General features: G+C 40.5%; 1 protein-coding gene across 6 annotated transcripts in view; it reads right to left on the bottom strand.

Annotated features, from left to right (window-relative positions):
• Positions 1–16,394, bottom strand: part of myo16 (myosin XVI) — a 101,973-nt gene that overhangs the window by 40,130 nt on the left and 45,449 nt on the right. For all 6 annotated transcript variants that reach the window (XR_014802901.1, XR_014802900.1, XR_014802899.1 and 3 more), the window contains exons 8-17: positions 15,387–15,462; positions 13,412–13,562; positions 13,148–13,298; positions 12,554–12,664; positions 8,466–8,531; positions 7,307–7,434; positions 4,961–5,066; positions 3,762–3,879; positions 3,148–3,295; positions 2,784–2,901 (exon numbers count right to left, since the gene is read on the bottom strand). Coding sequence is in view for 1 of the 6 variants with exons in the window: in XM_084954658.1 (XP_084810784.1) it covers positions 2,784–2,901; positions 3,148–3,295; positions 3,762–3,879; positions 4,961–5,066; positions 7,307–7,434; positions 8,466–8,531; positions 12,554–12,664; positions 13,148–13,298; positions 13,412–13,562; positions 15,387–15,462 (1,173 nt within the window). In the remaining 5 variants the exon portion in view is untranslated. The remainder of the gene's footprint in view (positions 1–2,783; positions 2,902–3,147; positions 3,296–3,761; positions 3,880–4,960; positions 5,067–7,306; positions 7,435–8,465; positions 8,532–12,553; positions 12,665–13,147; positions 13,299–13,411; positions 13,563–15,386; positions 15,463–16,394) is intronic.

Genomic DNA, 16,394 nt, shown 5'->3' with positions numbered 1-16,394 from the left:
AAATTAAGCGCACATCCTGTTATGTCTGTGCTGTGTATCCTCTAGCTTCAGCCCCACTTCAAACAGTTTCATGCTGCACACCACACTCATTTTAAAACACAAACAATCTCTTTTCAGATCAGCATATCATCACCAGTTAAAAAGTAATCTCTATCCTTAACGAAGCGCCTGAAAATGTGTATCACATGACCATTTATACATGTAGGCAGTTGGCGTATGATCAAATATGGAATTTGACTGGATAGCGATCTGGCAGCATAGAAAAAAAGGTTAGCAATGTCTGTCATTTTCTCCCAAATGAGCGAACAACACAAACTGTCAATGCACGATTGTTTCCAAAAGTTTTAGCGTCTACCTGTCCAGCCTGAGGGCAATACCAACGTATTTTAGATTTAAAGCATCCATCTCTTGCTACTGTTATGAGTCACTCTCTGAATCACTCTCTGACTTTGAAAAATGCTGCTGATTGTCTGGACTGACTGGAGCAGCATGGAGATTTTGGAAATGATGCAGACACCTACATTCACTTCCAGTGTTCAGTCATTTCAGCATGCAAATCAAAGAAGAATACATTGCGTTAATTCACATGCACATTGTACAATAATTCCACCATGAGCTGTCAGTTCAGCATAGAGATGATAAACGGTAAGTAAAAGATGTTTATTTTACTGATGTATGCTTATGGTTAGGGTTAAAGTTACTGCTGGTCTCACAGCATATGGTTGTCTAACAAATATCGCTCACTTTGTGCTACACGTATGCCGATCTGACAATGTATGTTGATGTGACAGAACACCGTATTGAATCACGTCACAAAACTTAAGCCAAGAAGCACTTTAATTCTGTCTGTCTCACGTGAGCGCGCCTATACCACTGCTCAGCTGCTACTCGTGTGTTCACACGATCGTCCTCCAAGCAAAGAAATATCTGGTTTTACTTTCTGTTCTTCTTCTTTAGAGTCTTATATAAGCAAGCAACGTGTGACTCCTGTATATGCCAACAGATACTGAGTGTGCATGTATAGTCATGTATAGATATGTGTTTACAGGCATGTTAGTACACAGTGAGGTTGTTCCTGAAGCACTTGCCTTAATGGAAACCACTTTCATTTTAAAATGTTTTTATTTTAATTTAATTTAAACATACTAGAACATGTGTGGTTGTGGTTTGGAATGGAATCCTGGAGTTTTGAAATAATTTTGCTTTTTTTAATGTTTATTTTCTTTTAGCAGCAATGATAGAGCTGAGAGTATGGGTAATATTTGGGAGATATAAAAAAGACTGGCCTATACGCTGTTTTCATTATCTTTGTCTCTTTTTTGCTAACAAGCAAAATGCAAAATGCAAATAAACAGCACGAATATCAGGAAATTCAACAGTTATGATTCACAGGTCCTCCTAACTCGATTCACCCGCTTCTCTTCTCACCCTCTCTTCCTCTGTGCCCTTGAGTAGAGGACGCTTAATGGAATACCCCATTAAACAATGCACTGAATCTCTGAGAGGGGGATGTCTGAGTTTGAGGATGTGTGCTTGTGTACATGCGAATATGTCTGCGAGTGTACTCTTTCCAGGCAGGATATTGGAGCTGATATCTCTGAGATAAACAAGCATTAGTCTCTGTCTGACACTCTATACATGGAGAGACCCTTCCGCTTAGGGAGCAGAAGAAAGAGAGCAGGGGAGAGAAAAGGCGCTGCGGGGAGCGTTAATGACAGTTGACCTTTGGTTCTGGACTAGGAGCCATCCCCTGATGAGAGCTTAGACAGAGACCAATGGGGGGTCTATCACTTCCCCCCTACTACCCCACCCCTTCTTCTGTCCCTTGGTCCTTCGCTTATCCAGAGGACAGTAATGCCCTCTGATAATACCACTATCTATTGCTCTATCCCTCTGTCCCTTATGCCTTGTCTGTGACTGCTACTGAATTAAAAGGTGAGATGATGGTCACTCAGTGCTGATAGATGCTGACTGGAATCTAAGTATAGAACCTGATAATGAGCTGGGAGCACAGCTGGTGGTGGACAGGACGGACTGTACCAGTGACCACTGCACGCACTCTGTAAGCATAAATCAATGTCTCCTCGACTATTCAATTCTATTCAATCCAGGTTTATTTATATAGCGCCAAAACACAACAACAGTCATCTCAAGGTGCTTGATACTGTGAGGCAGAGACCCCACAATAGAAAACCCCAATGACCCTCTATTAACAAGCAGTTTGCAAAGGTGGAGAGGAAAAACTTGATTTTTATAAGAAGAAACCTCCGTCAGATACAGGCTCAGGGAGGGGCAGCCATCTGCTATGACAGAATGGGGTATGTTTGGTCACATACATTTCATGCTTTCTGTAGACAGATGCTTCATGAAATTTTTCAAGGAATTTAACTGCGAATACACAAATTCTTGGTGCTTGGCGGCCCTCTTTATCCCTCAATTCATTATTTCATGCAATCAAGAGAAGCTACCTGTATCTTTGTCATTATTTAACAGCAATAACAGGATATCTGTTTGAAATATTTCACCTTACAGATGAACCAAAGCCAGACGGTTAATTCTACTCGCAAAGTATGATAAACCGGAAGGTTCAGCCTACAGTTTTAGGAGTTCCATCGCCTGGTTTCAGGCAGCTGCAATCTCAGAAAAGAAAATCTGATGTAATATCTCATCAGTGACCTGTGTGGCTTGTGAATTCAAGGCCTGTGACACGACAACGTTTATTTCTCCCTGCTGTCAGTAACCTTTGGCTCAACACCGTGCTGTGCAGCTGTGCGAATCAATACCTGCTTGTTGAAGCTGAGGGCTCGCAGGGCTTGTTTGACTGCCGCAAGATGTTCTCTACTCTGGGTAGAGGCTGTAGCTACTGGAGGGTTCTCCCCTGGAAGTCTTCCGCTAATATACCTGCAGTACGGACGGAAAAACACAACCTATAGTGAAGGATACTCATAAAATAAAGCTATTTTTAATAAGTGACACATATTATCTTTATGGACAGGACACCATATATGCGTGTATTATATCAAGGCTTGTGTGAACTGTAGCTTGTGAGATCTAAATTTTTAGCAGCAACATAACCGACAGTCATTTTTACAACGTATTAAATCATTTAGTAATATTGAACATATAAGGCCCGTGACAGCCGCATACCTATGAGCCAAGACGTTGTTGAGGTAAAGTGCACTCTTCTCCTCAGCTGAAAGGCCCTCAGCCATCAAATAGAAGATTTTGAAGCTGTGTTGTTGAGCAGGCAGGTGGACTAGACGGGACTTCTCCAGCATATAGGTGTATACATGGGCTTAAACATTAAAATGTGATCATAATTCAGTAACAGGGGAGCCTAAATCACGTTTTAACAATGGCAGTTGTGAAAAATGTAAATCTGTGACCACTACTGAAAGACCAGTCGACAGGTATCAAATAAACTGGAGTAAAAGAAAAAAAGGTGATTCACATAAAAAAAAACAGACATATGGGATTTTGCTGCCCTCTGCTGGTGTGCAACTGATCTTGAAGAAAGTGGATTTAATAGTAGAGTATCTTAATCACAAATACAGTGGCTGAGAATGTGAAAACAATGGAAATTTACTCTGTTATTCTGACAATAATTTTAATATTCAAGAATAAATGTGTGGAACAAAAATGGTAAATCTTTTATTTTGTGTGAATCGAATCAGAACAGAGACATTCTGATTGAAGTTTTTTGTTTTGATACGTGCAACAGAGTCACGTCCAGCGCTATGGTTGCGTGAAATGCAGGTTACCTCTGAGTGGTGTCCTCCTCTTATCACAGTATTGGATCGTCAGCAGCTTGATAAAGCGGCTTGAGTTGCTGTTCCTCTGGGTCTTAGCGTGGCCAAAGGCTTCCAGTACACAGTTGACCTGCATTTCCCATCAATCATATGACATTATGGTCTCTTAGAATTCCTTTATTATCTATACATTTCTATTACTTACTTAAAGCCCTGCTTCCACTTTCTACCACTAGATGTCAGTGTACATCCATTATTTGAGCACTCAAAACAGCATGCTACCAGAATTATAAGAGCAAGCTGACCCAGATATTAACTGCATAACGATGACTTCATCCAAACCCAGGCTACATGCTGTTTTGTTACACATAGTTACATGACTGACAAACTAACTGGAAGACGGAGTGAGTGCAGCGCAGGTGCCTCACGTTTTAAACGCTTTCAACAAATCTGAACCACAGCAACTGGAAACACAACAAGAATCTGAATCCTTCACGAGGTGAAGGCTTTCGCCTTTCAGGACACTTAATTCCTGAACTTGCTTAGAAGCTTTTATGTTTCAGTAAAAAAAAAAAAAAACTTCAGTCCATATATGTTTTATGTCTATCTGTCTTATCTCTTCTTTGGCATTCTTAGCTGTAGCCTCTCCAGATTCACAAGAACATATCCTATTAAGGGCATGTGATCATTAGTGCTCTACAGTCATTTTTTTTTAACAATCCCTCTTCAGGCTGTAAGTGTTTATGATGCCATCAAACAGTTTATTAATGCGCAAATGGTTTATCTGACAAATGAAGAGCTAACAAGCAGAGAAGAAAAGACTACAGTACTGTGGTATGCTAATCCATACATTTATTATTTCCCCTGCCACAGCGACAGAGGAACAGTAGGATATATTCACACAGTTATGAGCACTGCTTCGCTGTGTGCTATGTTATTTTGGAGGAGTTTTTTTAATCACAGGGACTGCAGGAAAAAGAAGTAATAAGCACAGTGAGACATAAGCATCAGGAAAACGCACAAACATTAAGTTTGTCAGTGGATTAGTATTGCAGCATTTTGCCGTTGCGAATAACAAATGATACATGACTGCTTAGTCACACATGCAGCACATGGTCCTTAGTTATGACAGGCTGCAGGGCACCCAACCTGCTGACTGACTGAAGTGTAAAATAAAAGAAAAGCTTGTAGACAGATAAGTCCTAACTTACATGTTTCATTCTGGGCTCCAGCATAAAGCCTTTGGTGCTGGAGCGGGCTGTCAGGTGTCTCACTATGTGCTTGCATGCCTCTGTTTTTCCAGAGCCACTCTCGCCACTATGGAAACAAAGGGAGAGACAAAAGATGCAGATTTAAAGTAATTTATATCTCTGGTGGTACTTAAATTGTTTCACATGCCTTTGCCCTTACTGTTTCAAGTTCTAATGCTGCAGCATTTTATACTGCTTCAGCCTCAACTCTTCAATCTTCAGTACAATGAACATGCATTGCTGTGCTTACAAATCTATCTATCCATCAGTCTACAGAGCCGTGAAAAAGAATTTTCCCCCTTCCTGATTTCTTTGTACATTTGTTGCACTTAAATAATAATCTGAGTAAATGCAGGTTTTAAATTTTGATTTCATTTATTAAGGGGAAAACAAGTTATCCAATTATCCCCTACACATAGTTACTGGTTTTACCACCCTTGGCAGAAAAAATTGCAATCAAGCATCTGTAATAACTATCAGTGAGTCTTTGACATCCTTGTGGATTAATATTATTACTGTTTTTCAGGGCACAAGCTGATGGCTGGACGTACTCCTTCAGGGCTTTCTAGCAGAGAGCAGACTTTGTGGTTCCATCAATTACAGCAGGTCATCCAGTTCATGAAGCAGCAAAGCATCCCCAGATCATCACACTACCACCACCATGTTTGGATGATGTTCTTTTTATTAAATGCTGTTTGTTTTTTACTACTTTCATGTCTTCCATCCACAGAATATTTTCCAAAAATGTGAAAATATGTGAGACGAGCCTCCCATGAACTCTCCCATGGATGCCATTTTTGCCCAGTCTCTTTCTTATTGTTCATTTATGAAATCTTGACTGAGACAAGTGAGGCCTGCAGTTCTTTAGATGTTGTTCTTGTTCTTTTGTGACCTCCTGGATGAGTCGTTGATGCACTCTTAGAATAATTTTGTTAGGCTGTCTACTCCTGGGAAGGTTCGCTGCTGTTCCAGCTTCTCTCCATTTGTAAATAATGGCTCTCACCGTGTTTCACTGGAGTCCCAAAGCCTTAGAAATACCTTTGCAACTCTTTCCAGACTGATAGATGTCAATGACTGTTTCTCATCTGTCCTTGCGTTTCTTCAGATTGTGTCATTATGTGTTATTTTGAAATACATAATGAAAACAGAAAGAGTAATGGGAGCAACTTAAACTTTGTGATACACTGCTGTGTATGTGCCTTGGAAGACTACGTGTGACTTATTAGTCATCAAATTTCTACCTATTGACATCATCCCTTTAGGGATTCCCTCCCATTAAATTCATAATCTGTTCTTTCAGTAACGTTGCTCCACTGAGTGCCCCTTTTCGCACCACTAAGGCTACAACTTATCTGGCAGTGAGGTCCTGTTTTTAATTTTCTGTTGAGTGGATATTAAGTCTGACATAAGGTACCTCTACAGTACATGCACTGACACTCTCCGACATACAGAGAGTTGCGACCCACATATTAACACCAAGCAGATGGCTCGAGAAGGTCAGAAGCTTGTACTAATGACCGCAGTGTGCTGTATTACAGTTTGTCTATGTGTACGTGTGTCGCTTTATTTCCTACTAACAACCCTGCTGAGTGTTAAGTCCAACGCTCTTTTCGCTTGTCTTTTCATTTACCAGTTTTTATTAGATTTCAAGGGCATTTTGTTAGAACACTTGCCTCGGGGGATCTTGGAGACTGATTGCCAATAAATGTGTATAAGTGTGTCTGTGCTTCGGAGCGCGCCTGTGTGTACTTCAAGAAACGAGAAGAACCACAGTGAAACAGAAAGCTTGAACAAAAGCAAAACAAGGAGAAATGATAAAGGAAAGGACTGAGGGGACAAAGGATGCGTGTACATGTGAACAGTGCTAAGTTACCACGGATCCGTGTGTGGGGGGGGTGTGCATGTGAGTGAGATGGATAGCCTATGGCGAGGGTGCATTAAGTCTCTGCCAGATTGGTTACAACTCAGCGGGAGTGTCACTGGAGAGTCGGAACAGGATTTAATTGCAATCAGGGAGCTGCCTGAGTCCAGTCGAGGACAAAGAACAAGACGCCGCATTGCTCCCAGTAAACATACATCGTAGTGTGAACACTGAACAAGCCTACAGCTCAGCTCAGGCTGAGAGCTATTAACCTCTCAGGGAGTGCTAAACAGGTGCGTGGCAGAGGGGTGCATACAACAAGGTGGCCGCCTTAACTTTCACTCACTATTATTCCCGCAGTCATTCAACTTTAGGGACTTTTTATGTTACATTATCCTGAAGCAGACCATTCAGTGACTGTACAAATGAATGAGCAGCAGGTGTACCTCAAGATGAAACACTGCGGGCGTTTCTCCTGCTGCATCATGTGATAAGCTCTCTCTGCTGAGGAGAAGATGTGAGGCGGCAGAGAAGAGCAAAGGCGACCCGTGGAGCTCAGGTACAACTGACTGACCTGAGGAAGAGAAGATGTTACGTAAAACGGACACAAACATGGCCTAGCTAAGAGATAAGGATTCAGTTTCACCAAAAGAGAGAAACCATACTGGGTATCACCTTCTGTGTGTGACTGTAATTGTGTATCAACTTCACAAAGAAGCGGTCTTTTACCATCCTGTTTAAGTCATTAGAATCTGTAGTTTTACACTACAATAATATTTATCAAAACCAAAATGAAAAATTGAAAAAAAATCCAAGAGGGATAAATAAGAAAACTTGTCTCTGAGAATATCTGTCCTATTAAACTGCGAGCCGACTGTAATGTCACAATGTGTGCCCTGTGCCAATGTTAGTGGCTGTGGCAAAGGGGGATGGTTTTTGGACCACCAGACCAGAGGAGGTGACAGACGGCCAGCAGATCACACATGTTGTGACATATGTCCTTCTTACACTAGCTCCTCCCTGCCCCCTCACATCCTCTCAGCTGGGTATAGATGCCTGGAGTGAATCCAGACAGAGGCAGGAACGGGACAGCCAGAGAGGGGCTTGGCTTCATTCTGTCAGGGTAGCAGAAGATCCATGAAACCCCTCCTGGGATCCTCATGGGCAAGCCTCTACCTGCCAAAAAGTGAGCTATTTCAAAATGAGCTAAGTGCTATTTAAAATAAACCAAAACCCTCTTTATTATGATTGGGCTCACATGTTAATAAAGAACTAAAGACCCGTTACTGACAGGCTTCTCTACTGGTTTATCGTAAATATGCTTTTTTTAACGTGAGAGGTATGTGTGTGCCTGAGTGCTTCTCTCTTCCGTGGCTGATGCAGAGTCAGCCTTACGCAGGGTAACTGACAGGAAGACTGCATTATTTATCAACTACAAGGTCCATTTCATCTGCTTATTCCCTGCTTATTGTACCGCATACATGCCCTGTTTATCATAAACTTCCATAAGCATAGTATGTAGTTTGTCAAATATAAAGCCATGAATTTCAAGCGTGAGGCCAAATATGTGCACATACCTGTAAGGTCAGTCAAATGCATTCTTACCAAAGTGGAATAGATGGGCAGCTCCTTGTTTGGATTGACCAGCAGAAGGATGTGGCCAATGTAAGTCTAGAAAAGAGCAGAAAATACACCTAAGTCATCTGCACTAAAGCAACAAGTTCATTCAGTGTTATAAAATATATCTTTGATGGACCATTTTGACACAAATAGGCTGACACCGCTTAAAATTACTCTCAACTAGAGATGGCACGATACCACTTTTTTATGTCCGATACCGATACCGATATCATAAATTTGGATATCTGCCGATACCGATATGAATCAGATATAGTGTATTTTTTAATCAATAAAACGTTTTTTTAATATCTTGCTGCATTTTGTATAAGTTTACACTCAAGTTTAAATAAATAACAACACTAAAGCTATTCTGTTATACCTGTATGTAAAAAATACACTGCGCCCAAAATATTTCATAGTTCAGCAAAACCAATCAATCTAATAAACTTAAACCTACTCCATCCTCCCTATTCTGGTATTTTAAAGAGTACTTAGCAGAAATATTAAGCAACCTAACTAATAGGGTTGCAAACTCCCAGCAAAAAAAAATTGGGAACCACCCTCCACCTCATGATGCTTAATCGATGTAATCAAATTTAATTTGATGCAGGGGGAAAAATGCACAGAAATAAATTATTTTTCAAGAATAATTAAATAGATTCAACATCTTTCTTCAACAGAATTGCAGACTGCACAGATGGTATCTTCCCAAAGGAAAAAGTAGTATAGCTTACTAGGGTATATTAGACTTAACAGTTACTATATACAGTAATGGACAACTATATATTTTACATCAGATTAAAACTTTGGGTGTAAGATTCAGATAATTATTTATTAAAAGCTAGACATTTTAAATGAGAATAAGAAAGACAAGTATGTCTTTGTGCCCCCTTTTCCCTGTTCATGCCCTATCGGCCCCCCTGGCTAAACTTTGCTAGATCCGCCCCTGCACAGTTACCAGCTACGTAGAAAAAGATCCTGGTGTAGAAAGTAATATTAAATAAATTCTAACAACAGCTTATCAAGCTTAATAGTGCTGCTGTTGTTCAACCGCTGGTTTCCTCTTTCTGGTGCAAAGTGGGCCAAAAACTAAGAAGAGAGACGGACTCGCGACAGAAAAGCCGATCAGCTGATCATTAAGCAGTTTCACGATTGAAGTAGCAGCAGGAGAGAGAGAGAGAGAGAGAGAGAGGGGCAGTCGCTCCATATATCGGTTGTTAAGCTTAACACTGAAATGCTTTACAAACATTCAGAGATGAACTTACATACTTGCTTTACTTCTCTCTGGGATAACTTCCTCGGAGATGAAATGCTGGTTTGGTAGCGAAGCTACAAATACACACAGCCGCTCTATCACGTGATGCATACTGCTGCTACGTGCTAGGTTATGAGCCGAGTTACGCCGTGTAGCAAGTTTTGTGAGGTGCTTTTTTGATATTTAATGGCTCGGATTACATTTTTTATTTCTCGCCGATATCCGATCCAGTAATTTGGGTCAGTATCGGACCGATACGTAATATCGGATCGGTCCATCTCTACTCTCAACCTGCCTAAAGCCAACACTGACCTAGAAATAAAAGTGCTGTCCCACTCTGTCCTTACCAGCTACATTAACTGTGTGGGCATTTTCCATTGCTATAAGGTAATGTTAATGTCGTGGAAGAGAAAGGTCAAGCAGGGACCTCCAGCAATAACCCCCGTAATGACCTTTTTCTAATAAAGACAACAAATCTGTCCTCTCACAGGCAAACCCTGAAGCTATCTAGATAAAAAAAACACCAGCTCCAAATTTCTGACCCCTTCCACTAAACTGCTAACCCTCTGTTCCAGACAAAGAGTCCTGGAGGCTGTTTGAAAGCTTAGACTCTGTTGTTCCCTAATAGAGTACGGGCTAACATTGTGTAACATGCTGCTCTGACCTAAGAACATGGCTTCAGTTTAATGACTTGAACACATTCCCAATTCTTGAAGACACAGAGCAAAATTTACAATATGTTCTTCATGTGTTTTTTCATTAAGTGTTTAAAACTTTCTATAGTTTTTTTTTTTTTTTACCAGCTAACTCTGTTGTTTAATCTCATGACTTGCTTGTCAATAATCAGAGTCTTCTGTTCTGTATTTCTTCAGTTCCTTGCCACTCTCATCGGGGGTTTAGCGGTGGAATGGCAGAAGGCAGTGACAGCTCATCAAAGCCCCATCTCTGACCACCCTGCTAGGCACATATGGAGCCCTCGGTGCCTTTGTTCTTGCCTTCATCGTATCTCGGCTGGTTTCACCTTCTTTCTAAAAACTCAAACTACTTCGCACATAATATCAAGTGCATACGGACGAAATATAATAAACGGGAATAAAACGTCTCTTATTTTTCTCATCGACGTCTTGTTGCAAACTTTATGTTCAAAGCCAGTCAAGCTAGCGTTTCCTTTTTTGAGGGGTTTAAGAATATCTTAGTTGCATATAAAAAGAAACACAATGAATGACTGTTTCTTGTGCAACTCTACAATATTAACATAGGTATGCTCCCATATTATTGTGATAGTTGCACATTTCAGTGTCTTCATTTACATCTAGGGCACCTCCTGTACCCAGCTTTCAATATTCTGAATTCCAATCGTTTCTCTTTTCTTCATCCACCGCTTGCACTGCTTTTCACTGTCATCTCCTCATCCTCGTCTCCCGCTGTGACTAACCCTAATGTCTGTGGCCCATCTGGGTTTTGATAATAACAGACTATCACTGCCTCTTCACAGAGAAGAGAGCGCACTGATAGCTCCACATTGATCTGGTTCCAGTCTTTATAGAGCTCCATCCCTGTGGAGCTGGAGTGGAGTTTTAAAGGAAAGGGCTATAAAACAGACATACAAAATGGACCAATTGTTGGAGATGAAGGCATTTTACTTCTAATTTTTTTTCTCCCAATCGACCTAAATGGTATCGATTTCGCAGTTGTCATGTGTCTCAGTATGTGTGTTGGAATAGGATACGACACTTACACCCACAAAGAGCCGGAACAGATAAGGGAAATGATTTAGCTTAAAAATTAAAGTCTCATGTATAGATTACTGAAACACCTGATTGTGTCGAATGTTATTGTGTAGTACTGTGCAAAAGTCTTAAGCAACTCCTCATTTCTTTATATTTTGCTTCGAAGGAGCCAGATATTCTTGTAATGTCTTCAAGTGATCTGGAACAATAGTTCTCTGAAGGTTTTTCAGAGTTTTTCTTTTGACATTAGCCAGCTTTTTCCACTTGTTTTCATTCCATTTTCAGATTAATATCTATATTACGAAGTGTCAGTCCTAAAAAAACAATCTACAACCGATGCAAAGTGTCTGAAAGTCTGAACCTATTTCCCATTTTCAATGCAAAATATAAGGAAATGAGAGGTGGCTCAAGAACTGTGTTTATTATTTAAAGATAAAATTTTAGATCATTTAAACTCTACTGATCATTCCCCACTTTTAAGCATTTAAAACAGAAGTAAAAGTGCATTTGTAGGTCCAAATTTATAAACTGTGAATTCAAATGAATTTACCAGTCCTGTATACTGGTGTCACAGCATTAAGATGGTATAGTTGGTTGTCCTTTGTTTTATGCAGTCAGCACAGTAAATCAAAACCGTTCACTTCAACGTTTTAGCAGTTTTTGACTGTTAGACATTGACTGTAGAAAACGGAGGTCTACAGAAAATATTGTCATGCTTTGACTATACAGCAATATTTGTTGGTTTTGTTCTTCTCTGAATTTGTAAAAATGAATACAGAATATAAAAAACATAATCTACATTATAGTGTTCAGAATCTGTGATGCACTGTGCGTGGTGTTTATATGTGTTACTGTACAGGGAAGGTGACTGTAGAGCCCATGGGTATAAAGAATGAGTGATGTGATCCAAACACCTAGAAAATTACCAGGTATAAAACACACTCCATAACAAATAAACAACTAGATGTCATTGTTATGCCCATGAGAGCATGTGTTTGTCAGTGCTCTCTGTGTGCTCTGGGCTCTAATGAATGTTTAATGTTGAATGGAATTCATTCTTAAGTAGCACAAGGCCAGCCGAGTCTTACGTAGATTTGGTCGTTGCCAAAACGTTTCTGCATCTCGTAGAGGAGGCTGCTGTCAGTCAGCTCACTGAGGGACGCCAGATCGTCATTGGGTGCCGGAGGCATCAGTTTCACCTGAAGAAAATACACTTAGTTTAATGCAAACTCTCACAGTGGTCTCAGAAAGGATGAAAGGGCTGAAAAGATAACTTGAGGATTTACAATGGCCTTGGGTCTCAAATGCTTAATTTTGAAGCTATCTATTCTTAAAATGGTGTGAATAGACAACAGAGAGGATGGATAATGTTTGAAATGTATTTATTTGTGACTGTTTTATTTGAAATTTGAAAAGAAAAGCATAATTTGACACATGCAACGTAATGATGTCAAATTTCAGAGTTTTGTAAACAACATGCAAGTAAACCCTGTGTTTAATATAACCATGCACAAGTCTGTATGCTTTATTTGTTTATATTTTTCTTCTCCTTCAGGACAAATAAACTGTCTTTATGGAACTTTCTTTCTTCTGTCTTGCGTAAACCCCTCTGGACTTTTTGGGATTTTCTGTGTACTTTCTGTATTACTCTGATTTTTGCAGCATGTAAGATTACAAGGTACCTGCTCCAGTTTGCTGGCTCCAGAGCCAAAGGGGCTATCTAGGCCATTATCCTGAGAGGGTTGTCGCCTCAGTGCTCCAGCTGCCTCTCTGAACATGGCACATTTCTCCAGCAGACTGTCCCGCTTAGCGATTGGGATACCCAGGGGGTTCCTGTATAGGGTGGCATAGAAGATGGTTAGGCAATAAGGTGAACTAGAGCAAAAGAGAAAAAAAAGGTTTATAATATGTGACAATTTTTGTGATTTTGAAAAATGTGAACCCACAAGTTCTTGACAGGGGTGTTGAGGTCATGTGAACCACTATCATAGCGCTGGTCAGTGGAGGGCAGAGGAGCAGAGGGGTCCTTCAGCCTCTGCTGCCAGCTCTCTTCTGCATTCAGCAGCATATCTGCTATGGGCTCTGACACTGCAATATCTAATGACATGAAATAAAATATGAGATAAATTATTAGGAATCTGAAATTCACAGAGGCATGTTTAATTCGATAGAGATACAAATTTTAAAATGTCAGATTTGTACGCTCTAGTTCTATCATCTAAAGACACTGAGAGTGTAATGATGTTGTTCAAAAGACTGTAAGGGTCACACCACTCCACAGGTACACCTTTTTGTTCTCTTCCCAAGCTTAAACCTCCTTTAAAATTTGTGCGAATGAGTGTTCACTGGTGGAGAATACACTCTGTGGATCAATGCAACCGTGCTTCAGATGAAGGAGTTAAGATCGTTTTTTGTAATGAGGTCTAAGAGGGCACGAGGGATTGGAATGGCTTGAAGCTGTCTTTTTATTTCTGTGTAGGCACTCATCTCTTGTTCTGACTTTCTTTCGTCATTTGGAGGGGTGTGGGGCTCTGGACTCTGAGTCTCATTCTCTAAGGGCTTGTCTCACTTCTTTTCTAAGACTGCATGCTAGAAGGGGTATCGACTAAGACCCAAGTGAGGCAGTCAGAGTAGTGATTACACCATGGGAGTAAGTGGTAAGAGGCAGAAATGACATTTTATCCCACAATTTAGCGGTTAGGAGGTAAATCCAAAGTCCCCATACAAAAAACATATCATCACTGCGACACAACGAACTATTAAGATTTCTAAACACGCTCACAGGATAGTATCCCAGTGGTTCTTTGCTCTTCAACAGCATTAGTAACATTGATCTGGATCATTAGCCAGTAATGGCTTCAACTCTAAAATTACAGGTTTTTTAATGTAAGGCCTCAATCTCACAGGCCCAAAGGCCGGTTAGCGATCTCCTGACAAAAATTCTTATTCCCCAACCAGTTGGCAAGTGGTTGCTAGTAGTGGCTGACTCTCACTGGGTGAAATCGGAAATATGGGTCCTGCATCCAACACCTCATTGTGATTGCTTGGTAACATGCTTGCATATGGAAACATTCACTATTTACTCTTTGAAATAGTGGGAGGGAAACCAGAAATGGAGAAAATCCATCTTCAAAATAAAAGTTGAACCTCACAGCCATAACCAACACATTTAGAAAAGTACAACTTTTACTTTGAAGGTGAATGTTGTCCGTTTCCAGTTTGCACCCCACTTTTCACACAGAAAGCCAACATCTTCCATGCGCACTACTGGCGACTGAGTCAAACCACTGTTCGATGGTTGCCAACAGGCCTGTTTGACTGAGGCCTAAGCGCTGACAGCGAGCTGTTCATTCAACAGGGTGAGATTTGGATTCCAGGACACAACTTCAAGAGCAAACGTCAAAACATTCCTTCATAGGAAAGAACAGATGTAACATGACAACAAAATTCATCAGATTTTGGTGAGCTAGACGACCATAGCAAATGAGTCGCAGCGTTTTCAAGCTCGTCATTAAACCACTGCGTGACGCCTCTTCCCCTGTGGATGGAGAACTGTCACCCAGGAAATGTTCACTTCTATAGTAGTGAACCAAATGTGCTCAACGGTTAATTGTCTCTGTTGATTCTATTATTACTGCAGCATGCTAACACCCAATTATTCTTTTAGTGCTGAAAAGACAAAAATGTGTTTGTGTTTAGCACAGGGTGTTATTGTTTTCTTTTTGTGCATGCCTCTTTGTTTTATATCATCACAGTGACTGTTAATGCTTTTGAATGGGCTGAGTTGAATAAGACAAAATTTATACCCCTACTTCTTTTCGCATCATTACCTCCCACTCTCTCAAATGTGTTTGCCCATTCCCGCTGCCATGTCTGTGTGTGTTTCTAGGCACACATGTATATTTGTGTGAAATACATTACCGTAGGGCTTGTCTTGGTTGCAGTTCAGCAGAGTCGGGTTCGCGCCATGCCTTAGGAGCTGGCTAACAATGCTTATCTGTAAGAGATGGGACAAACAACCATTTTCCATTAAAACCTAGAAAAACATGTCATTGCAGATCTGTACATCCTCCTGTACAAGGTCGCGGGAGATGAGGCGGTTATACCTACATTTATATTTACCGTGAAGAGAAGAGTGGGTATGCAAATGTAGTACGGTTTACCGAAACACAGACTTAGAATTTCAAGCAACTCGCAGATGTTACACACGGCATATGTCACACATCACAAGTCTATACAAGTGTTGCCTCTGACCGAAGAGCTCCTTTAATAATGAGCCCATCTCCCATTACATGTCACAGTGAAAGAACCCCATAGCTGTCTACTATCATTTCTGCACAGAGCGACTGTCTCTTTCACCACCCTTTGCTCACAAAGTGTGATGCACAGCTTGATATGGATAAAGTATTTTGGATTAGTATACAGCAGGTATTTTTAGTGGGATTCAAATTACACAAAATATTTAAATGTTCCAATTCCAAAAAAACTTGGGATGCTGTGTAAAATACAAATAAAAACAGAATGATTTATAAGACTCATAAACCCACAGATAGATAATAGAGGCTTAGAATAATATCAAATGTGAGAAAATGTAAAGCCTTTAAATGAGCTTTGGCCCAGAGAAGACATCAGTGTTTCTGAATCACGCTCACATTTGGTTTCTTCTTCGCAATGATAGGGCTTTAACCTGCATTTGTGGATAGCACTTTGAACAGTGTTCACAGACTGTTCCTGAAGCCCTGAGATTTCCATTACAGAATCGTGCCTGTTTTTAATGCTGTGCAGTCTGAGGGGCTGAAGATCACGGGCATCCAATACTGATTTACAGCCTTGTTCCTTGCACCCAGAGCTTTCTCCAAATCCTCTAAATCCTCTGATGATATTATGTACTGTAGATTATGAGATATTCATGAGACAATTATGAGTCTC

Source organism: Perissodus microlepis, chromosome 16, assembly GCF_051167445.1.
Source record: "Perissodus microlepis isolate ML-2025 ecotype Zambia chromosome 16, ASM5116744v1, whole genome shotgun sequence".
NCBI lineage: Eukaryota > Metazoa > Chordata > Actinopteri > Cichliformes > Cichlidae > Perissodus > Perissodus microlepis.
This window is presented reverse-complemented; position numbering and strand designations above follow the sequence as displayed.